This window comes from Chrysemys picta, chromosome 12, assembly GCF_011386835.1.
Source record: "Chrysemys picta bellii isolate R12L10 chromosome 12, ASM1138683v2, whole genome shotgun sequence".
NCBI lineage: Eukaryota > Metazoa > Chordata > Testudines > Emydidae > Chrysemys > Chrysemys picta.
In genome coordinates, this window is record NC_088802.1 from 1,664,916 (window position 1) to 1,688,452 (window position 23,537).

At 60.5% G+C, this 23,537-nt stretch overlaps 2 protein-coding genes across 2 annotated transcripts; one reads left to right on the forward strand and one right to left on the reverse strand.

Annotated features, from left to right (window-relative positions):
• Nucleotides 1–246: 246 nt before the first annotated feature.
• Nucleotides 247–22,789, reverse strand: LOC135974886 (complement C2-like). Its single transcript, XM_065564037.1, has 18 exons — nucleotides 22,423–22,789; nucleotides 21,763–21,996; nucleotides 21,384–21,569; nucleotides 20,886–21,059; nucleotides 20,524–20,646; nucleotides 20,121–20,257; nucleotides 15,626–15,767; nucleotides 14,445–14,591; nucleotides 14,187–14,276; nucleotides 11,266–11,406; nucleotides 10,835–10,926; nucleotides 10,463–10,574; nucleotides 8,933–9,080; nucleotides 8,688–8,764; nucleotides 7,963–8,054; nucleotides 1,178–1,319; nucleotides 759–808; nucleotides 247–487 (listed from the first exon to the last, which is right to left on the reverse strand). The coding sequence occupies exons 1-18, from the start codon at nucleotides 22,460–22,462 to the stop codon at nucleotides 305–307; spliced, it is 2,310 nt and encodes a 769-aa protein (XP_065420109.1). The 5' UTR covers nucleotides 22,463–22,789; the 3' UTR covers nucleotides 247–304.
• LOC135974887 (uncharacterized) lies at nucleotides 2,147–6,243 on the forward strand. Its single transcript, XM_065564038.1, has 2 exons — nucleotides 2,147–4,527; nucleotides 5,005–6,243. The coding sequence occupies exons 1-2, from the start codon at nucleotides 3,496–3,498 to the stop codon at nucleotides 6,088–6,090; spliced, it is 2,118 nt and encodes a 705-aa protein (XP_065420110.1). The 5' UTR covers nucleotides 2,147–3,495; the 3' UTR covers nucleotides 6,091–6,243.
• Nucleotides 22,790–23,537: the final 748 nt, after the last annotated feature.

Genomic DNA, 23,537 nt, shown 5'->3' on the forward strand with positions numbered 1-23,537 from the left:
TGTGGGGGGTGCTCGGCCGGGGGCACTGCTCTGGGGAAGCTCGCAGTGCTGGGCGGGTACCCAGCCAGGGGTACTGTAGTGGGGAAGCTCAGAGCGCTGGGGCGGTGCCTGGCCAAGGGCACTGCAGTGCAGAAGCTCGCAGGGCTGAGAGGGTGCCCGGCTGGGGGCACTGCTGTGGGGAAGCTCACAGCACTGGAGGCCAGGGCAGGAAAAAGATGAGGGGCACAAACCACACAGACACCCGAGTTAGCAAACACTGTTATTGGGGAGGGCGCAGGCCATGGGGGTTGGCGGGGGGTCCCCGCTACGGGATAAAGGTCTCTCTCCCCGGGCCCCCCAGGTGCTGGCGCAGCCAGTCCTGCACCCGGAAGAGGCTGACGTAGAAGTCGCGGGGGACGTGGCCCCGGGGGGGTTGCCTCCTTTCCACCTTGTTCTCCTTCTGCTTCGAGGGGCAGGGGCTGTAGGTGCCCCAGCTCACCACGCCCACCTGGGGAGACAGACATGGGGATGAGACCCAGGTGTCCGGGACAGCCCCCTGCCCCCCACCTGCACAGCTCCCAGCCCTCGGGACAGAGAGGATGGGACCCAGGCGTCCAGGACACACCCACAGCTCCCAGCCCCCGGGCCAGAGAGGATGGGACCCAGGTGTCCAGGGCATCCCCCCGCCCCCCAACACACACACAGCTCCCAGGCCCAGGGAGAGGGAGGATGGGACCCAGGCGTCCGGACAAGAAAGCTGAGGGGAGGGGCTTACCAACCTGGAAATATCTCCTCTTCTTCTCCAGGAACAACCCCCCCCCAGATTCACCTGCAGGGGAAACCAGAACTCAGACCCACAGGGGACAGATCCCGTTCCCTGCCCCCCCGAGCCAGCCAGTCCCTGCCCCCTTCCCTGCCCCCCTGAGCCAGCCAGTCCCTGCCCCCTTCCCTGCCCCCCTGAGCCAGCCAGTACCCACCCTGGGGCCGGATGGGAGCCGGCGCTCCCTAGAGGGGACAGGCTCCGTGCCCCACTCCCTGCCCTCCTGAGCCAGCCAGTCCCTGCCCTGGGGCCGGGGGGAGCCGGCGCCCCCTAGAGGGAACAGGCCCCTGCCCCATTCCCCGCCCCCCTGAGCCAGCAGGTCCCTGCCGTGGGGCCGGGGGAGCCGGCGCCCCCTAGAGGGGACAGGCCCCGTGTCACCTTTGCAGGTAGACTCCTCCTTCGAGCCGCCGCTGGCCTCCTGCCCAGAGCAGAGGAACTGGTCGGTCACCACCTGGGACACGTCCGACACGTTGGCGTAGATCATGCCGGGCTGGATGGCGCCACCAATGCACGAAGGGCGCTGGGGGCGAGAGCCAGGGCTTAGCCGGGCACCAGGACTCCTGGGTTCCCTCCCACTGCTGGGCAGGGAGGGGGGGAGGCAGGACACTGGGTTCTCTCCCAGCTTGTAACTGTGATTCGAGGGGCTCTGAGGGCCCCGAAGGGTTTTGCGGAGAAAAATTTAGGAATTAGCTGGCTGGAGCCGGGGGTCTCGGTCCTGGGAAAGACGAAATCCCCCCCGCCCCCCACGAATGGCCCAGCGCATGGTGCAACCGGCTGGGAGTTGCCGCGGCCCGACACGCCCCTGCCCAGCCTCCGGGCTTCGGGAGAGAGAAACGGAATTAAATCGGATTCTAAGCCACGTCCTGTAGCTGCCAGTACCCGCGTCCGGTCAGCCCGTTCTCTTCGCCCCTAAACCCCTCCCTGCCCCCGGGGCCGGGCGCGACTCGGGGGATCTCCGGCACCCGCGTCCGGTCAGCCCCTTCTATTCACCCCCTAAACCCCTCCCTGCCCCCCGGGGCCGGGCGCGACTCGGGGGATCTCCGGCACCCGCGTCCGGTCAGCCCCTTCTCTTCGCCCCTAAACCCCTCCCTGCCCCCGGGGCCGGGCGCGACTCGGGGGATCTCCGGCACCCGCGTCCGGTCAGCCCCTTCTATTCACCTCCTAAACCCCTCCCTGCCCCCCGGGGCCGGGCGCGACTCGGGGGATCTCCGGCACCCGCGTCCGGTCAGCCCCTTCTATTCACCTCCTAAACCCCTCCCTGCCCCCCGGGGCCGGGCGCGACTCAGGGGATCTCCGGCACCCGTGTCCGGTCAGCCCCTTCTCTTCGCCCCTAAACCCCTCTGTGACGAACTGGGTCTGTTCTTGCTGGGGTGTGTGAATGCTGACAGGGGAGTGTGGCTAGGATGGTCTGCATCGGGGGATGGGAGTCTGCCCGAGGGAACATACCTGAGCTTGTAACATGAGAACCCAGGAAGGGGTTGGAGGCCAGGTGACTCCGGGGCCCGGGAAACTGAACAAAGGCTGTGGGAGGGGTCGCTGAAGGGAGAGTGCTGGAAGCGAGCTGGAGAGATGGCTGGGAGGCAGAGATGGCTCTGACCCCCCCGAAGGGGGCTGGGCTGGGATGCCCTGGGACCCCAAGCTGGACCTAACTGAGGGGGGGCCCTGTTGTCTGTGCCTGCAAGACCTGTCTTGGACTGTATTCCTGTCATCCAAATAAACCTTCTGCTTTACTGGCTGGCTGAGAGTCATGGTGAATCGCAGGGAGCCGGGGGTGCAGGGCCCTGAGTCCCCCAATACTCCGTGACAACTGGTGGCAGCGGTGGGATCTACTGCACCCCGTGGACGGCGCTTCCTGCAGTAAGTGACTGGGGAGCAGTAAAACGAAGGGGGATTGACGGGGACCAGGTGTGCTGAAGAGTGAGAGAGAGACGGTTATTACCCCTGGGAGTGTGTGACCAGCGAGAAGGACTTTTGCAGTAACAGGGTCCCCCGGGGGGATCGCAGCGAGTGGTCCCTGGGGCGGAGGAGTCTGCAGCTCGACCCTGGCAGAGAGGCGGTGACCTCGAGAAGGGCTGGCACACTAGGGGTCCCCCTGGGAACTGTGGGGAGCTGTGAGCACACAGGCCGGTGAGTGGCCAGCAGGAAGATGTATGCCAAGCGGCTTAAGAGCGACCTGGTGGAGCTGTGCAAGCAGAGGCGGCTGCGCATTGGGAGGCTCACCAAAGAACAGCTCATTGCCCGGCTGGAGGCGGAAGATCGCGCGAATGAACTGATCCCTGTGTCTCAGGGAAGCAGCCTGGCAAATGCAGCGCAGGCACCAGTGTCTGTCCCAGCTGGGAGTGGTCAGCCGGCTGCTGAGGGCTTCCCGAGACCCCTCCTTCCTATGCCTAGGGGAAGGGTGGGGAGGAGCCCAGCAAATACCGAAGGCGCCGTGACCCCCCCGGCCAGCAGGGGGTCCCCCCGGCGAAGCCCGCCGGCCAGCAGAGGATCCTCCCGGCGATGTTCGGCATCCGGGGAGCGGAATTGGCTGGAATGGGAGAAAGAGCTAAAACTGAGAGAGCTGGAGGATAGTGAACAACAAAGACAGCATGAAGAGAGACAGCGTCAGCATGAACGGGAGGAGAATGAGAGACAGCGTCAGCATGACCTGGAACTGGCGAGATTGAAGGGCAGCGAACCCCCGGCTGCGGTGAGTGATGGGGGACCCAGGACTGCACGGAGCTTTGATAAGTGCATCCTGGCCCCACGCAAGGAGGGGGAGGACATGGATGACTTCCTGGAGGCCTTTGAGACGGCCTGCGAGGCTGCACCGGGTTGATCCCGCAGACAGACTCCGGGTCCTTACCCCCTTACTGGACCCCAAAGTCGTGGCATTGTACCGCCAACTGGAAGAGGCAGAGAAAGGGGACTACGAACTATTCAAAAAGGCCCTGCTACGTGAGTTTGGGCTGACTCCTGAAATGTACCGGGAAAGGTTCCGGAGTCAAGATAAAACCCCTGAGATCTCATATCTGCAACTAGCCGTCCGCATGGAAAGATACGCCAGCAAGTGGGCTGGTGGGGCCCAGACGAAGGAGGACCTGATTAAACTGCTGGTACTGGAGCAACTGTATGAGCGGTGCCCATCCGACCTGAGGCTGTGGTTGGTGGACAGAAAGCCAGAGAACCCGCGACACGCCGGGCAGCTGGCTGATGAGTTTGTAAAGAGCCGGTCAGGGGGTGGCAGGGAGGAGCCCCAAAGGAACAGGCCCGCCGCGATGCAGAGAGAGAGTCACCCTGGGACCTCCCAAAGGGGGAATATGGGGAATCCCCTCCCACGGGGAATGCCCAGCGTCAGGGACAACCGACCGGCTCGAGGGGACCCACGGGACATGAGCTGCTATTACTGCGGCCGAAGAGGCCACGTTCGGGCCCAGTGCCCCGAGCTCAAGGACAGACTGAGCAGACCGAACCCGCACCGGGTTAACTTGGTAGAGGCCCAGACGGACGAGGGGCAGGCTTCTCACGCAAGAGGGGCTGGCAGCTTATCAACTGCTCAAGAGAGAGAAGGGCCCCAGGCCAGCCTCTCTGGGGGGCCAGATGCTCCGGATTCAAAGTTCTCCGTTTACAGGGTTGGCGCGGGGCTGTCCCTGCGGAGCGAGTGCCTTGTTCCCCTGGAGGTGGATGGGAAGAAAGTTTATGGATACTGGGACACGGGCGCAGAGGTGACACTGGCCCGGCCCGAGGTGGTGGTGTCACGGAGTATTGGGGAACTCAGGGCCCTGCACCCCCGGCTTCCTGCGATTCACCATGACTCTCAGCCAGCCAGTAAAGCAGAAGGTTTATTTGGATGACAGGAATACAGTCCAAGACAGGTCTTGCAGGCACAGACAACAGGGCCCCCCTCAGTTAGGTCCAGCTTGGGGTCCCAGGGCATGCCAGCCCACCCCCTTGGGGGGTCAGAGCCATCTCTGCCTCCCAGCCATCTCTCCAGCCTCCTTCCAGCCTGCTTCCAGCACTCTGCCCTCAGCGACCCCTCCCACAGCCTTTGTTCAGTTTCCCGGGCCCCGGAGTCATCTGACCTCCACCCCCCTCCTGGGTTCTCATGTTACAAGCTCAGGTATGTTCCCTTGGGCCGGCTCCCATCCCCCGATGCAGACCATCCTAGTCACACTCCCCTGTCAGCATTCACACACCCCAGCAAGAACAGTCCCAGTTCGTCACAGGTGGCCCCAGATCGGGTGGTGCCCAACACCTTCCTGACCCTGACCGGGGTGGGCGGGACCCCATTCAAGGTTCCCGTAGCGAGGGTACACCTGAAATGGGGGGCCAAGGAGGGCCCCAAGGACGTGGGAGTGCACCACCATTTGCCCACTGAGGTGTTGATGGGGGGGGACCTAGAGGACTGGCCAAGCAGCCCCCAGACCGCCTTAGTTGTGACCCGCGGTCAGAGCCGGCGAGGGGCACTGCGCCCTGGCCTGGGGGGGGGTGCCTTGCCTGAGGCGCAGGACCCTAACCTGGTGGGGAGGGAACGCCCAGGGACACGGCTCAGGGAGGCTGCAGCTTCGGACCCAGCGGGCGAGAAAGAGCAGGTGGCCATCCCTGTCCCAGCTGCTGAGTTCCAGGCCGAGTTACAGAGAGATCCCTCCTTGCGGAAGATAAGGGACCTGGCCGACCTCAATGCGGTACAGACCATGGGACGAGGTGGGCGGAAAAGGTTCCTGTGGGAGAAGGGGTTCCTGTACCGAGAATGGGCTCCCCCAGGGAAAATGGAGTCAGGGGGGATCAGGAGGCAGCTGGTGGTACCCCAGAAGTATCGCCGCCAGCTGCTGTGCCGGGCCCATGACATTCCCCTCTCAGGGCACCAGGGAACCTGGCGTACCCAGCAGAGGCTGCTACGGAGCTTTTACTGGCCTGGGGTCTTTGTTACTGTCCGACAGTACTGCGGATCCTGTGACCCCTGTCAGAGGGGGAGGAAGGCCTGGGACAAGGGGAAAACAGCTTTAGGACCCTTGCCCAGCATAGAGGATCCTTTCCGGAGGGTGGCCAAGGTTAAAAGGGGGGCTCTGAACCAAGAGAGCCCAAAGCACAGACCTCCAGACTGGAGCGCTGGGAGAAGACCACAGCCCAGTTGGAACCCCAGGGGTATGGGGGTGGGAAAAGGGCACAGGCCGCATAAACCTTCCCACATGCGAACTGCGAGTGCCATCGAGCACCCCCAACCTAAGGGGGGGCGTGAAACTGGAGGGGCCTGGTGTAATTCTCACCAAGGAATGGGAGGGATGCGGGGGCATCCATGGGAACGGGGGTAGGTTCGAACTTCCCCGGGTCACTGGCTAAAGTGACCCCGCTCAGTTCGGTCTCGAAGGGGGAGAGATGTGACGAACTGGGACTGTTCTTACTGGGGTGTGTGAATGCTGACAGGGGAGTGTGGCTAGGATGGTCTGCATCGGGGGATGGGAGTCTGCCCAAGGGAACATACCTGAGTGTGTAACATGAGAACCCAGGAAGGGGTTAGAGGCCAGGTGACTCCTTAGTCCGGGAAACTGAACAAAGGCTGTGGGAGGGGTCGCTGAAGGCAGGGTGTTGGAAGCAGGCTGGAGAGATGGCTGGGAGGCAGAGATGGCTCTGACCCCCCCAAAGGGGGGTGGGCTGGGATGCCCTGGGACCCCAAGCTGGACTTAACTGAGGGGGGTCCTGTTGTCTGGGCCTGCAAGACCTGTCTTGGACTGTATTCCTGTCATCCAAATAAACCTTCTGCTTTACTGGCTGGCTGGGAGTCATGGTGAATCGCAGGGAGCCGGGGGTGCAGGGCCCTGAGTCCCCCAATACTCCGTGACACCCTCCCTGCCCCCCGGGGCCGGGCGCGACTCGGGGGATCTCCGGCACCCGCGTCCGGTCAGCCCCTTCTATTCACCTCCTAAACCCCTCCCTGCCCCCGGGGCCGGGCGCGACTCGGGGGATCTCCGGCACCCGCGTCCGGTCAGCCCCTTCTCTTCGCCCCTAAACCCCTCCCTGCCCCCCGGGGCCGGGCGCGACTCAGGGGATCTCCGGCACCCGTGTCCGGTCAGCCCCTTCTCTTCGCCACTAAACCCCTCCCTGCCCCCCGGGGCCGGGCGCGACTCGGGGGATCTCCGGTCCGTCACAGGGGAAGGAATTTGTCTGAGGATGTCGGGTTTCTGCCACCCACTTGCGTGCGGGGGATGTGCTGCTGTTGGCTCCAGTCTCGCTCTTTGGCCCGCCTGATAAGTGCACTCCGTTTCGTTCGGATTTGATGGTATTTTGCAGACACGCCTAAAAATCCTGTGTGGCAATGAACGGCCGGTGCCGGCCCCGTGTCCGCGGTTCTGTGAGGGAGACTGTGTGTGTTGGGGTGTGCGAGGGAGACTGGGTGTGCGTGTGTGTGTTGAGGGTGTGCATGTGCATGTCGGGGTATGCGAGGGAGACCGGGGTGCATGCACGTGTCAGGGTTTGCGAGGGAGACTAGGGGTGTGTGCGTGTGTCAGGGCGTGCGAGGGAGACCGGGGGGCATGCGCGTGTCGGGGTGTGCGAGGGAGACCGGGGGAGCGTGCGCGTGCCAGGCCATGCGAGGGAGACCAGGGTGCATGCGCGTGTCAGGGCATGCGAGGGAGACCGGGGGTGCATGCGCGTGTCAGGGCATGCAAGGGAGACCGGGGGTGCGTGCGTGTGTCAGGGCATGCAAGGGAGACCGGGGTGCGTGCGTGTGTCAGGGCGTGCAAGGGAGACTGGGGTGCGTGCGCGTGTCAGGGCGTGCGAGGGAGACCAGGGGGCGTGCGTGTCAGGGCGTGCGAGGGAGACCGGGGTGCGTGCGTGTGTCAGGGCATGCAAGGGAGACCGGGTGCACACGTGTGTCAGGGCGTGCAAGGGAGACCGGGTGCACGAGGGTGTCAGTGTGTGTCTCTAAGCCGAGCTCTCCAGCCTGCCAGGCCAGCACCCGGGCAGCTCCCGCTCCAGGCACAGCCGGGCTCCCCTGCCCCCCAGCGCAGCAGAGATGGGGGGCACGGGGGACACACACCCCATCAGAACAGCTGGGACAGGGGCAGCATCTTCTCCCTGTTGCAAATGGCCCCCCAAATGGGGCAGGAGCCATGGGGTGGGGCAGGTGCCCCCCACGGCGCCCGGGACAGACCCCCCCACACTCTGGGGCACAGGGCCCCACCTACCGACTTGTTGGTCTTGATTTGCACGTTTAACCTCTGGTTGTCCAGGGAGATGAAGTGGGCGGGGACCCGCTCCAGGCCCAGCAGCTCCAGCTCTGCAGGGCAGACAGCCGGGTTAGGGCAGGACGCCTGGGTTCCCTGGACGGGCGGCGGGGGGCGGGGCCGGGACGCCTGGGTTCCCTGGACGGGCGGCGGGGGGCGGGGCCGAGACGCCTGGGTTCCCTGGACGGGCGGCGGGGGGCGGGGCCGAGACGCCTGGGTTCCCTGGACGGGCGGCGGGGGGCGGGGCCGAGACGCCTGGGTTCATTCCTTGGAAGGAGCGGGGGTGGTTAGAGTGAAGGTTAGTGGGTGTTAAAATCAGAGGGGTCATTTGGGGGTGTGTGTCGGGATCACCCCCAGCCCGATTTCTGCTTCCATTCGGCGCAGAGGTTTTCACGTGGGGCCGTACCGGGAGCTGGCGGATCGGAAGTCGGTGGGAGCCACCTGGCAACTGCTCCTCCACGCCAGGCAAGCCAGGGTGCTGGCTAGCAGCCGTCCCTGCCCTGCCCCCCAAGCCGCCCGCAGTTCCGAGTGGGGCCCCAACGCCCCCAGCCCCGCTCCCCGAGCCGCCCGCCCCTGCCCACGCCCTGATGCCCCTGCCCGCGGAGCCGGTGCGGCGAGACGCTCCCTGGGGTGCCAGGCTCGAGGGACACATGGGGCGATCACGGCCCCTGGGACATCGCACTCACTGTGATCCCTGCACGTCGCCCCCTGGGGCTTCTTCAGCGCTCGGTTCGCTCGCGTTGTGCAGGGCAGGCAGATGGGTCTGGGGAGGAGACAGACGGGCGCTGAGCTGGGCTGGATCGGGGCCGGCCGCCTTGGAGGGGACAGGCCCCTGCCCCATTCTCCGCCCCCCTGAGCCAGCCCGTCCCCACCCTGGGGCCGGTGGGAGCCGGTTCCCCCCAGAGGGGCCAGGCCCCTGCCCCGCTCTCACCTGACCCGCCCGGAGAACTGCACGGCCTGCTTCAGTTCGATCAGCGACACGTCATAGTCGTAGTATTCGGGGATGCCCTGGCCGGCCTTGGCCGTGATGTTGTACTTTGGGTGGTCAGTCTTGTTCTTGATGGAGATCTCCTCCGGCCCTGCCCCAAGACACAGCCTCAGGCCTGGCCCAGCCCCACGGCTGCCCCTCACAGCCCCCAGCCTGGACGTTCCTGTGATGAACTGGGACTGTTCTTACTGTGGGCTTTGAATGCTGACAGGGGAGTGTGGCTAGGATAGTCTGCATTGGGGGATGGGATCTGCCCGAAGGCGAATACCTGAGCGTGTAACATGAGAACCCAGGAAGGGGTTGGAGGCCAGGTGACACCTTGGCCCGGGAAACTGAACAAAGGCGGTGGGAGGGGTCGCTGAAGGCAGAGTGCTGGAAGCGGGCTGGAGAGATGGCTGGGAGGCAGAGATGGCTCTGACCCCCCAAAGGGGGGTGGGCTGGCATGCCCTGGGACCCCAAGATGGACCTAACTGAGGGGGTCCTGTTGTCTGTGCCTGCAAGACCTGTCTTGCCTCGGGGGTGCAGGGCCTTGTGTCCCCCCACACTCCGTGACAGCTCCTCCCTGGGACACAGGGCCAGCCCCTGCCCGCAGCTCTAGGTGTCCCTCGGCAAAGCGAGAGGGGGCAGAGAAGGGAACGGATCCGATTCAGGGGCTGGTCCGTGCGCCTGGGCCCAGTCAGCTTGGCAAAGAGACAACCGAGGGGGCTGGAGAGCGGGACCCGGGGTGTGTATTCGCCCCTTCCCGGAATGTAGGAGGCACACGAGGAAGTGACCAGGCAGCGGGCTCCAAACCCACACTAGGCGTCGCCCAGCGTGCCGACAACCTGTGGAACTCACTGCCAGAGGATGCCGTAAGGCCAAAGCGGATGGGGCCGTGGGTGGCTACTAGCCGGGATGGGCAGGGACGCAGCCCTCGGACTGCCAGAGGCTGGGACTGGCCGGTGGGACGGCTCACTCGCCATCTGCCCTGCTCTGTTCCCCTTGTTGGCCCAGAGGGCGGTTCTCCTGCCCGTCAGCGAGGCCCGGGCCAGCCGAGGTGCCAGGCTGGGCGTTCACAAGCCACTGGCCAGGGGCCGGGCAGGGATGCGGTGAGGGGAGCGAAGGGTTGGAGCTGAGGAAAGGGCCCGGGAGGCAACTCTGCCAGCTGGCACGTGCCAGGAAAGAGCCTAATGGTTAGAGCAGGGGGGCTGGGAGCCCGGACGCCTGGGTTCTCTCCCGGCTCTGGGAGGGGAGAGGGGGCTGGTGGGTTAGAGCGGGGGGAGGGGGGGAGCTGGGAGCCAGGACTCCTGGGTTCTCTCCCGGCTCTGGGAGGGGAGTGGGGGTTGATGGTTAGAACAGGGGGACTGGGAGCCAGGACTCCTGGGTTCTCTCCCCGACTCTGGGAGGGGAGAGGGGTCTAGTGGGTTGGAATGGGTGGGCTGGGAGCCAGGATTCCAGGGTTCCGAGGGACAAGTGCTGTCCGGGGTCCCTTACCCACTTGCACTCTCCAGAGGGACGTGTCTGTCACCTGGTTGAAGCAGTGTGCGGCCGTCAGGACCCACGAGTCAGAAACCAGGGACCCCCGGCACGAGGCGCCCGTTTTCCCCTACGGACAGGGAGAGGGGCCAATGCAGGGAGGGGCCGTGGGAGGAGCACCCCCCCCAGCACTGCCAGGGGGCTCTGAACGGGACCCAGGTATCCAGGAAAGCGATCCCAGCCCCCGGGGAGGGAGGGAATGGGACAGTGGTTCCAGCTCCCCAGGGAAGGAGGGAACGGGACCCAGGTGTTTGGGACGGCGGTCCCAGCCCCCGGGGAGGGAGGGAACGGGACAGCGCCCCCCCAAGAGGGCTCAGCAGACAGACCCACCTTGATGACCACGTGCCAGGGGTTCCGCTGCTGGTGCGTGGCACTCTGCAAATCATTCCCCAGCCCGCAGAGATCGTGGATGTTTTTGGTGTCTGTGCCATGCGGGGGGGGGAAGAGGGTTAGTCCTCGGGGTCACTGCTTGCCACGCCCCTCTGTGTGTCCCCCACACCCTAGGGTGACTGTCCTGGAAGACCCCCAAGCCCACATGGCCCCATAGTCCCAGCGGAGCCCTCCCCCAAACTGGTGCCCCATGGGAAGAGACCCCCCCGCTGGCTCGGTTCCCTTCTGGGAGAGACGCCCCCACCCAGTTCCAGACATGGAGATGAGACGCCCCAGCCCTCCTCTTTGGCAGTTTGACTAGACAGCCTGCAAAGACGAGGCCCCTGTGCTGTGACAGGGGGACGCTGCGCCTGCTGTCGGCCTCAACGTACCCAGGACATCCTCGAACGCAGCCTTGAGATTCTGGCTGGAGTCCAACTTGAAGGCATGCCTCTCCCCTTCCTTCTTGGAAGCAATCTCATTAAGGCCACCCCAGTCCACCTCCTGCGTCCCAATCCCAAAGGCATAGATATCTAGGAGGCAAGTCAAGAAACTGCATGAGGGCACTGAGAATCTGAAGGGTTTGGAGCTGTTGTTGAGGCTGGAAGGTCACTGGAGAGCCCTGTCCCTGGTAGTGTGGAGTCTACAACCAGCAGTGTGCCCAGAACCAATAATTAGGGCATTTTGGAACCCAGCAGTGCTTAGAAATGGTGTTGAGGCACCTAGAACCTGCGCTGATGCACCTAGAACAAATAGGGCAAATAGACCAGCAGCAAGGCACTAGGACTGGTACTGTGGTGCCTAGAATTGGCACAGTGCCTAAAACCTATTACTAGGGCATAAGAACGGCCATACTTGGTCAGAGCAAAGGTCCATCTAGCCCAGTGTCCGGTCTTCTGACAGTGCCCAATGCCAGGTTCTTCAAAGGGAATGAACAGAAAAGGTAATCATCAAGTGAGCCATCCCCTGTTGCTCATTCCCAGCTTCTGACAGAGGACCTAGGACCATCTAGGACCTAATAATGCCTAGAATCAGTGTTGAGGTACCTAGAACCCAGAGTAGACGGAATCAGCTAGTGAGGAATAGGGTGCACAGAGGAACCTGGAAATTGTAGCATATAGATGCTAAAATTGAGTTATCATTATTCATACCTATAACTGGCACCTAGAATCAAGAACGCAGAAAACTTGGTAGCAAGATGAGCTACTAAAAAGTGTGGAACATCCCTCCCCCTGAACAAAGAAAAACGACCTTTTGGGTCAAAAAATTTCAGCGGGCAATGTTAAAACTGAAAAAATTGGCAAAAATTGAAAAATACCCAGAAACGTCTGAAGAAAATTCTTAATAAAAGCCTTTGTTGCTTTCATCAAAACTTTTTTGTGGGAAGAAAACTCATTTCATAGCCAGGTCTGGTCTTGGGAAAACAGAACAAGTGTAGTGGTACCTAGAACCAACGGTACAAATAACTTGGTGGTAAGCTACTGAGCTGCTTAGGATGGGTGTTGAAGCACCTAGAACCAGCAGTGGTAATATCTTCATAGAGGAGTACTATTGGGATACCCAGAAGAGATTAAATAACCTGTTAGGTAGCAGGACTAACACAGAGGGCATCCAGAATGTATGTAGACACATCTAGAACCAATGTTGCAAAGAACATGCTGCTGCCATGCCAACAGGTGATATTAAATCATCTAAAACCAACAGTACAAATAACCTGTTGTGAAGGCACTGGGGTATACAGAGCTGATATAACACCAGGACAGAGTACACTTGGGCTTAAAGTGTCTGGTACCCCTGTTGAGGCATCTAAAGCCAAGAATATAAATAGAATACTGATGCGTCTAGAACTGGGAATTCCCAGATCCCTGAACTAGTTTTTAGGCACCTAGAACTCGTAACACCCAGATCCTGGCATTGCAGCGCCAAGGAAGATATTGACAAATCTAGAATGGGAAGTGCCAAGATCCTGGAACTGTAGCCACAGCCAAGTAATGAAGTGTTACGGGTTGGATCACAGAAACCCCCTTGGGAGCGGTCACCCGATGTGCAAAGACTACCCCTGCTTCTGTTTTCCCTGCCAGCTCAGGACTCCAGCACCCTGTCTTGCTGAGCCAGACACTCCCGTCTGGCTCCAGACACAGACCCAGGGTCTGAATCACTTTCCCCAAAGCTGCAGGTTTACCTGAAAACAGCTCACAGAAGTGTGCTTGTCTTTAGCACTCGGATGCCCAACTCCCAGTGGGGTCTAAACCCAAATAAATCCGTTTTACCCTGTATAAAGCTTATGCAGGGCAAACTCATAAATTGTTCCCCCTCTATAACACTGATAGAGAGATATGCACAGCTGTTTGCTCCCTCAGGTATTAATACATACTCTGAGTAAATTACTAAATAAAAAGTGATTTTATTAAATACGGACAGTAGGATTTAAGTGGTTCCAAGTAGTAACAGACAGAACAAAGTAAGTCACCAAGCAAAATAAAATAAAATACGCAAATCTATGCCTAATCAAACTGAATACAGATAATCTCACCCTCAGAGATGCTTCAGTAAGCTTTTTCTCAGACTGGACACCTTCCAGGCCTGGGCACAATTCTTTCCCCTGGTACAGCTCTTGTTGCAGCTCAGGTGATAGCTAGGGGATTCCTCATGATGGCTCCTCTCCCCTTTGTGTTCTCTTCCACCCCTTTATATATCTTTTGCATAAGGCAGGAACCCTTTGTCCCTCTGGGTTTCCACCACCCCCCCTCACTAGAAAAGCACCAGGTTAAAGATGAATTCAGTTCAGGTGACATGATCACATGTCACTGAAAGACTTCATTGCTCACTTGCCAGCACACACATATACAGGGAGACTAATAGGTAAATACAGCCATCTGCAGACAATGGTCCTCGTTAATGGGAGTCATCAAGATTCCTAACCATCATTAATGGCCCACACTTCGCATAATTACAATAGGCCCTCAGAGTTACATTTTATATTTCTAGTTTTAGATACAAGAGTGGTACCTTTATACAAATGTGATGATCACACTCATTAGATTATAAGTTTTGTAATGATACCTTACAAGAGACCTTTTGCATGAATCATATTCCAGTTACATTATATTCACTTATCATATTTTTATAAAACTATTCCAGTTACATTATATTCACTTCTTCTTATGTTTTTATAAAACCATACAGACTGCACAACGTCACATGAATCACCTAGAACCGGCATTAAGGCACCTAGAACAGGTAGATCACATCAATGAAGGACTGCAACTATCACTGGCATGTGGAATGGACCCAAGGGTGTTGGCAGACTCACCTAGGTAGTCTTTCCTGTCTGGCTTGATCTCTAGGACCCCTTCTATCTTGTCTACTGCATCCTTGGGGGATTCGCCCATGTTGTATTTACCTGAAACAACATCCTATGGGTTAGCAGATATGACCCATTCCCTGGCCCCAAGATAGGGGCCCTTTGACAAGGGGCTATGCAGTTGGGAAGCTTGACCTGCACCCACTGAGAGTGGGGATCAGATAACCCTTTTCCTGGCCCCCAAAGAATGGAACAGTCACTCCTCACCATCTGTCAGCACAATGATGGCATGCCGGATTTTCTTCCACGCATCTGGCTTGCCCTGCCGGTCAAAGGACTGCTGCTGGAACAGAATCATGTTATACACCTCCAGCAGCGCCGCTCGGATGTTGGTTCCAGTCCCGTTGCCATGATCTGCAAAAGGATAAAATACCCCACATACCTAGAACTGGTGCTAAAGCACCTAGAGCCCAGGATATAGTGAAGCATCTGAAACCCATGTGGGGGAGCCTAGAGCCAGTAATGACAATAGCTAGAATAGATCTATCTAGAGCTGAATTCCAGAGGTGATGCGTGAGGGGGCATGTGGGATCACGTTCCTTCCTCCCCCCCAGATTTGCTGCTTGGCTTGGACAGAGCATGCTCACATGGACTGAGTATGCTCAGTAACACTGCTGAAGCCAGCTGCCCTTGCTCTGCCCCTTCCGCATCAGCAGGCATGGGTCGTCTCTGCTGGTGTTGATGCATCTAAAGCCTTAAAGGAGGTGCGGCCATTGAGGCACCTAGAACCTATAATCCCCATGATGCATGTTGAGGCATCTAGAACCAACAATGCCTGTGACTGGGGTTGAGGTGCCTAAAACCAATAGTGTCCACAAGTGATGCTAAATCATCAAGAACTGACAGTGCCCTGGACTAGTGTTGAGGCAACTAAAATTCTAGTGAGATTAAGGGCTGGTACTGAAGCACCTAGAACTTAACATTTCCTCCCACTCAATTTCACTCTGCATTTTCCTTGGGTTGGGGAAATGAGTTCTCTTGAAGCACTAAATATATATATTTCCATCTGGGACTGTCTCTGTTTGCTCATATTGAATGCAATCAGGTCACGATCACTGGTCTCTAGGCAACCACCAACTTGCAGTCCAGTGATCAATTCCTCTTTATCTGTCATAGTAAGATCCAAAATAGAGTTAGTTCATGGTGGGTGCGATAATTTCTGAGTTAGCAAGTTACATTCTATTATTTTTAGAAACCCTAATGATAGTTTATTACTGGCTTAACGAGACCACCACCGTCCATCTCCCAATCTGAAAGCAGGTGTTGAGGCACCTAGAACCCAAGTAATATCCAGGGTCCTGAGGCACCTAATACAGGGTGTGAGTGGTATTGACAGCCCAAGACCCCCATGCATTAGGGAGGCCCCGTGAAAAGGAAGCATGCAGGACCTTGAAAATTCATCCCCGTCTTTATCTTTCCGATAACCGCATCCGCGTCAGAAGCTTCGGGATCATAAATGGAAACGATTTTCTTGGGCTTGGTGGCGTAGGAGATCACAGCAAAGCTGGACGCTACTTCAAAGCTGGCAATCTGGAACGGGTGAGAGATAGGGAGGGAGGAAGAGGAGAACAGCATATGAGAAAGAACAGGAAAGTGAGCTCTATCAATGAGAGACACCTAGACCCAGTGCTGAGGTGCCCAGAGCAGGTACTGAGGCACCTAAACCCAACACTGAGACACCTAGAATTTGCAGCACGTGTGGCTGGTATTGAAGAACCTAGAACCAAGGTGGCGATACCTAGAGCTTGCAATGTCTATAAGGTGTCATTGTAGGTAGAATCAGCATATGGGCACCTAGAGCTTGTGTGACGAACTGGGACTGTTCTTACTGTGGTCTTTGAATGCTGACAGGGGAGTGTGGCTGGGATAGTCTGCATTGGGGGATGGGAGACGGCCCGAAGGAGAATACCTGAGCATGTAACATGAGAACCCAGGAAGGGGTTAGAGGCCAGGTGACACCTTTGCCCGGGAAACTGAACAAAGGCTGTGGGAGGGGTCGCTGAAGGGAGAGTTTCAGGAGCTGGCTGGTGACATGGCTGGGAGGCAGACAGGGCTCTGACCTCCCAAGGGGGCTGTGGGGCTCTGGGACCCCAAGATGGACCTAACTGAGGGGATCCTGTTGTCTGTGCCTGCAAGACCTGTCTTGGACTGTATTCCTGTTGTCTAAATAAACCTTCTGCTTTACTGGCTGGCTGAGAGTCAGGGTGAATCACAGGAAGCCGGGGGTGCAGGGCCCTGAGTCCCCCACACTCTGTGACAACCAGTGGCAGAGGTGGGATCTACTGCACCCCGTGGACAGCGCTTCCTGCAGTAAGTGACCAGGGAGCAGTAAAACGAAGGGGGATCAACGGGGACCAGGTGGGCTGAAGAGTCAGAGAGAGACGGTTTCAGGGGGCGATTAACCCCTGGGAGTGTGTGACCAGAGAGAAGGACTGTTGCAGTAACAGGGTCTCCTGGGGGATCGCAGCGACTGGTCCCGGGGCGGCGGAGTCTGCAGCTCGACCCTGGCAGAGAGGGGGTGACCGAAGAAGGGCTGGCACACTAGGGGTCCCCCGGGAATGGTGGAAAGCAGAGAGCACAGGCCGGCGAGTGACCAGCCGGAGGATGGATGCTAAACGCCTTAAGAGCGACCTGGTGGAGCTGTGCGGGCAGAGGGGGCTGCGCATTGGGAGGTCCACCAAAGAACAGCTCATTGCCCGGCTGGAGGAGAGGGATCGCTTGGATGAACCAAGCCCTGTCCCAGAGGGAAGCCGCCCGGCGGATGCAGCGTGGGCCCCGGGGCCTGACCTGGCTGGGAGGGGTCAGACTGCTGCCGAGGACATCCCAAGACCCTGCCTACCTATACCTAGGGGAGGGGTTGGGGGAAGCCCAGCGAATACCGAGGGCACCCTGACCCCGGCAGCCAGCAGGGGATCGTCCCAGTGGAGCTCCCCGTCCCGGGAGCGGATGCGACTGGAATATGACAGGGAGCTGAGACTGAAAGAGCTCGAGTTAAGGCAGCAAGAACTGAAGCAGGAGCGGGAAGAGAAGGAGAAACAACGTCAGCATGAGCTGGAACTGGCCAGGCTGAGGAGCAGTGGGGCCCCAGCTGCGGTGAGTGAGGGGGGACCCAAGACTGCAAAGAGCTTTGATCAGTGCTTCCTGGCCCAGCGTAAGGAGGGGGAGGACATGGATACCTTCCTGATGGCCTTTGAGAATACCTGTGAGCTGCTCCAGGTTGACCCTGCAGACAGGCTCCAGTTTCTCATCCCCTCACTGGACCCCACAGCCAGGGAGGTGTACAGCCGACTGAAAGGGGCGGAGACAGGGGACTACGAACTGTTCAAAAAGGCCCTGCTCCACGAGTTTGGGCTGACCCCTGAGACGTACCGGAAAAGGTTCCGGAGTCAGCGTAAAACCCGTGAGGTCACATACCTACAACTAGCCAACCGGGCGCAGGGGTATGCCCGCAAGTGGACAGCTGGGGCCCAAACTAAAGAGAACCAGCTTGACCTATTCGTACTGGAGCACGTGTATGAGCAGTGCCCATCCGACCTGAGGCGATGGTTGATGGACCAAAAACCAGAGAACCCGCAGCACGCAGGCCAGCTGGCCGACGAGTTTGTGAACAGTTGGGCAGGGGATAACAGGGAGAAGTCCCAAAGGAACGGACCCGCCACAACGCAGAGAGAGAGTCACCATGGGACCTCCCAGCGAGGAAATATGGAGAACCCCCACCAAAGGGGAACATCCAGCATCAGGTCCATCCGACCCGCTCGAGGGGACCCACGGGACATGGGCTGCTATCACTGTGACCAGAAAGGCCACATACGGGCCCAGTGCCCCAGGCTCAGGGACAGACTGAGCGGAACCAACCCACAGAGGGTTGACTGGGTAGAGACCCAGCCGGGTGAAGGGCAGCATTCCCAGGAAAGGGGGGCTGGCAGAGTACCACCTGCTAAGGAGGGAGAAGAGCTCCAGGCCAGCTCCTCTGGGGGGCTGGATGCTCCAGACTCAGGGTTTTTGGTTTATACGGTGGGCGCGGGGCTGTCCCTCCGGAGAGAGTACCTTGTTCCCCTGGAGGTGGATGTGAGGAAGGTCAATGGATACTGGGATACGGGCGCAGAGGTCACGCTGGCCCGGCCCGAGGTGGTGGCCCCAGATCAGGTGGTGCCCAACACCTACCTGACCCTGATGGGGGTGAGTGGGACCCCAGTCAAAGTGCCCATGGCAAGGGTACACCTGAAGTGGGGGGCCAAGGAGGGCCCCAAGGACGTGGATGTACACCCGTATTTGCCCACTGAGGTGTTGATGGGGGGGAGACCTGGAGGGCTGGCCAAGTAACCCCCAGGGTGCCCTGGTCGTGACCCGTAGTCAGAGCCGGCGAGGGGCACTGCACCCAGGAGGCAGCTGGTGGTACCCCAGAAGTATCGCCGCCAGCTGCTGTGCCGGGCCCATGACATTCCCCTCTCAGGGCACCAGGGAACCTGGCGTACCCAGCAGAGGCTACGGAGCTTTTACTGGCCTGGGGTCTTTGTTACTGTCCGACAGTACTGCGGATCCTGTGACCCCTGTCAGAGGGGGAGGAAGGCCCGGGACAAGGGGAAAACGGCTTTAGGACCCTTGCCCAGCATAGAGGATCCTTTCCGGAGGGTGGCCAAGGTTAAAAGGGCGGCTCTAAACCAAGAGAGCCCAAAGCACAGACCTCCAGACTGGAGCACTGGGAGAAGACCACAGCCCAGTTGGAGCCCCAGAAGTATTGGGGTGGGAAAAGGGCACAGGCCGCATAAACCTTCCCACATGCAAACTGCGAGTGCCATCGAGCAACCCCGACCTAAGGGGGGGCGTGAAACTGGAGGGGCCTGGTGTAATTCTCACCAAGGAATGGGAGGGATGCGGGGGCATCCATGGGAACGGGGGTAGGTTCGAACTTCCCCGGGTCACTGGCTGAAGTGACCCCGCTCAGTTCGGTCTCGAAGGGGGGAGATGTGACGAACTGGGACTGTTCTTACTGTGGTCTGTGAATGCTGACAGGGGAGTGTGGCTAGGATGGTCTGCTTTGGGGGATGGGAGTCTGCCCGAAGGCGAATACCTGAGCGTGTAACATGAGAACCCAGGAAGGGGTTGGAGGCCAGGTGACACCTTGGCCCGGGAAACTGAACAAAGGCTGTGGGAGGGGTCGCTGAAGGGAGAGTTTCAGGAGCTGGCTGATGACATGGCTGGGAGGCAGACAGGGCTCTGACCTCCCAATGGGGCTGGGGTGCCCTGGGACCCCAAGATGGACCTAACTGAGGGGGTTCCTGTTGTCTGTGCCTGCAAGACCTGTCTTGGACTGTGTTCCTGTCGTCTAAATAAACCTTCTGCTTTACTGGCTGGCTGAGAGTCAGGGTGAATCGCAGGGAGCCGGGGGTGCAGGGCCTGGTGTCCCCCCACACTCCACGACAGCTTGCAGCAGCAAGATTCCTAGAACTGGGGTACAGGCCCCTACAACTTGCAGCACTCATTGTTGGCACTGAAATACCTAGATCAGATGTGGGAGAAGCTACAATTTGCAGTGCCCATGGCTACTATTGAGATACCTGGAACAGGCATGCAGGCATCTAGAACCTGTAGCATTCATGGCTGGCCTGTGGTATGTAGCACCTGCACACAAGCCTCTAGAACTTGCAGAGTCCATGGCTGGTGTTGATGTACCTAGAACCAGCATGCATGTGCACAGAACTTGTGTCATCCAGGTCTGGCAGTGAAGAACCTTTGAGCTGACATACAAGGACCTAGAACTTGCAGCATCCACAACAGACATTGAGGTGCCCCGTACTATTGTAGACACCCCTAGAAATCGCAGTGGCCATGGCTGGTGTTGAGGCGCTTAGAACCAATGCTGAAACATAGTCCCTGACTCACCTGGTCCACAATGTTCTCCACCCATTCCTTGAAGATCTGGAAGCTTTCTCTGTTGATACTCTTTGAGGAGTCCACCAGCAGGTAGACGTTAATGAAGCTGTCCTTGCTAAGAATGAGCCTGTGGCCTAGGAACGTTGCTGGGCAGGGGAACCGGGAGAGGTCATCCGCAACATCCTGGGGAGAGAGATCCCCCCGTGTGCCCCACCTCCCTTACACCCCTTAGTACCAACCCACACTCCCTCAATTCCCTCCTCTCCCCACTGCCTCTTGCCACCCCCATCTCTTGGACTTCCTCCCCCACTGCATCCTCATCGCCCTGCAGAGACCACCCTCTCCCCTTGGTCCCCACCCCGTCAGAATCCCCCCAGGGCCTGCCTCCCCCCACACTCCCAGGCAGACTCACGTGGCTTTATGATGGAGGCATTGAGGCTGGAGGAGGCCGAGGAGCTGGCCAGGCCCAAGACGTTGGAGAAGGAGGCTCCGAACTCGGCCCCGACGTCCTCCACCCGGTCGTAGGAGAAAGGGGCTGCGCGGGCAGGGGAAAGCGGGGTCCCTGTTAGCCAGGCAGCAGGGAACATGGCGCCGGAGGTGGGGGGGAGACGGAGGGTCAAGGAGGGATGGGGAGGGGGACCTTGGGCAGGTGGGGAGGGTGTTGTGGAAGGTGATGAAGGAGCCCCAGGGGTGGGGGAACCTGGAGGGGGTGGAGGGCCAGAAGGGGGAGCCCTGGGCCAGGGATGGTGGTGGGGGTGGGGGGGAATCACTCACCTCTGCAGCTGGGCTCGGCCCCCGACCACTCCCCAGCCTCAGTGCAGACGCGCTGCGCGGACCCCACCAGAGACAGCCCTGCCTGGCAGCGGTAGGAGACCTGCTCGCCCAGCCGGTACCGGCTGCCACTCTTCGTCGTCCCGGCCGGCACCCCGGGGTTGGGGCATTGCTCAGCTGGGGGGAGAGAGAGGTGAGAACGGCCCCCAAATCCCTCAGTCTCCAACCCCCCGGGACCCACTTCCACCCCTGAGCTCCCTGGGGACATGGGGGTGCTTGGGGCATACAGGAGGTATGGGGGCTCTCAGGGGCGCAGGGAAATATGGGGATACTGGGGAAATGGGGGGCTCTCAGGGATGCAATGGGGGCTCAGGGAGCTCTCGGGGGTGCAGGGGGATATGGGGCAGAGGGGAAATGGGGGGGCTCTCAGGGGATATGGGGGCACAGGGGGATGGGGCTCTCAGGGAGATATGGGGGCGCAGGGGGATAAGGGGGTCTCACCTCCATCGTCGCAGGCGGGGGTGCCCCCGTCCCAGTGCCCGTTCTCCTGGCAGGTGCGCTGGGCCGGCCCCCGCAGCATGTACCCGTCCAGGCACTCGAAGGTCAGGATGCTGCCCACGGGGTAGGACGCCTGGCGCGGCTGGAACGAGCCGTTCTCGAACGCCAGTTGCGCCGGGCAGCGGATCTCTGAAACCAGAACAGAACCAGAGTGGAGAGAACCCAGGAGTCCTGGCTCCTGGCCCCCATGCCCCACTAGACCCTACTCCCCTCCCAGAGCCGGGGATTGAACCCAGGAGTCCTGGCCCCCAACCCCCACTCCGCTCTAAACACTAGCCCCCACTCCCCTCCCAGAGAACCCCGGTGTCCGGGCACCCCGTACCTTGGCAGAGAGGCTGGGGGAAGACGGAGCCGGTGGGGGTGCGGAGCGTGGTCCAGCGCCCGTCATCCTGGCAGAGACGGCTGCCCAGCGGGTAGGGGTAGAAGCCCGGGGGGCAGGAGTAGGTGAGCACACTGCCCGGGCGGTACCCGTCCGACAGGGCGAACGTGCCATTGCGGATGGCCACGTCCTGGCCACAGGAGGGCGCTGCCTCCTCGGGGGGCTGCGCCCAGGCACCTGGGGGACACGGGGAACAAGCAGGAATGAACGCATGGCCCAAGGGAGGAGAGAGAGAGATTCGGGGGGAAAGGGAGAGAGCGAATGAGACAAAAAGAGCAGAGATGAGAGAGAAGGAATGGAAAAAACAAGAGAGAGAGAGAGGGGAGGAGAGCCCGAGAAAGAAAGAAAGAAAGAAAGGACATACGGCGTGCAAGAGGGGAAGGAAAAGGGGAGAGGGATGGAGGCAGAAGCCGGGAGCGAGAGAGGGAGGGAGGGGCTGCAGGATGGGGGGACAGGAAAAGGGGAACAAGAAACAGGCCCAATGAACGAGTGCAGGGAGGACATTTCGCCCCCCTGCCCCCCCCGCATGCAGCTCGACCTCCCCGAACTCCTTCCGCGCCCTCGCTTGCCCCGTCCCTGGGGGGCTCCATCCCCCCCCCGTACCTGGGCAGAGGGCGAGCAGCAGAAGGGCGCAGAGGGCCATGGTGGGTCCTGGGGGGGACCCGCGCACCTGCTCCTGGCCTGGCGGCTCTGCTATGGGGAGCCTCCCCCGCGGGGCCAGGGCCAGGTCCAGCCGTGGGTCCCTCCCCCCCAGGCGATAGGGCTGGGCTCAGGCTGGCAGCGCTCCCTAGGGGGAAGGGCCGGTGCCCCCCTGGGGCGGTCTGGCCTTGCGGCCCTGGGGTCAGGGGCTGTTTGTTTTGGTGACACACACGGGGCTGCACAAACAACGGCTCATTTCCCGGCTCCCCGGTTAATGGGTACAGGATTAGTGAGCCCCGAGCCAGTCCCGCGGCCCCGCCCCTGCCCGGAGAGAACCCAGGAGTCCGGGCCCCCCCGTCTGCTCTAATCACCAGCCCCCTTTCCCTGCCCCCGCCCGGAGAGAACCCAGGAGTCCTGCCCCCCCCGTCTGCTCTAACCACCAGCCCCCACTCCCCACCCCCACCCGGAGAGGACCCAGGAGTCCTGCTCTAACCACCAGCCCCCACTCCCCACCCCCGCCCGACTCAGGAGTCCTGATCTAACCACCAGCCCCCACTCCCCTCCCAGAGCCAGGGAGAGAACCCAGGAGTCCTGGCTCCCAGCCCCCCCTGCTCTAACCACCAGCCCCCACTCCCCTCCCAGAGCCAGGGAGAGAACCCAGGAGTCCTGGCTCCCAGCCCCCCCTGCTCTAACCACCAGCCCCCACTCCCCTCCCAGAGCCAGGGAGAGAACCCAGGAGTCCTGGCTCCCAGCCCCCCCTGTTCTAACCACCAGCCCCCACTCCCCTCCCAGAGCCAGGGAGAGAACCCAGGAGTCCGGGCTCCCAGCCCCCCCTGTTCTAACCACCAGCCCCCACTCCCCTCCCAGAGCCAGGGAGAGAACCCAGGAGTCCGGGCTCCCAGCCCCCCCTGCTCTAACCACCAGCCCCCACTCCCCTCCCAGAGCCAGGGAGAGAACCCAGGAGTCCTGGCTCCCAGCCCCCCCTGCTCTAACCACCAGCCCCCACTCCCATCCCAGAGCCAGGGAGAGAACCCAGGAGTCCGGGCTCCCAGCCCCCCCTGCTCTAACCCACCAGCCCC

Bases quoted from the DNA above. Each gene is read 5' to 3' on its own strand.
- LOC135974887 (XM_065564038.1), top strand. From the start codon at position 3,496: ATGGGGGACCCAGGACTGCACGGAGCTTTGATAAGTGCATCCTGGCCC. The intron at 4,528-5,004 runs GTGGTGTCACGG...AGTTCGTCACAG, and splicing joins CACTGGCCCGGCCCGAGGTG to GTGGCCCCAGATCGGGTGGT.
- LOC135974886 (XM_065564037.1), bottom strand. From the start codon at position 22,462: ATGGCCCTCTGCGCCCTTCTGCTGCTCGCCCTCTGCCCAG. The intron at 15,768-20,120 runs GTGAGTCAGGGA...CACCCGTTCCAG, and splicing joins TGGAGAACATTGTGGACCAG to ATTGCCAGCTTTGAAGTAGC. The intron at 9,081-10,462 runs GTAAGGGACCCC...GTCTTGGGGCAG, and splicing joins CCTCTGGAGAGTGCAAGTGG to GGCCGGAGGAGATCTCCATC.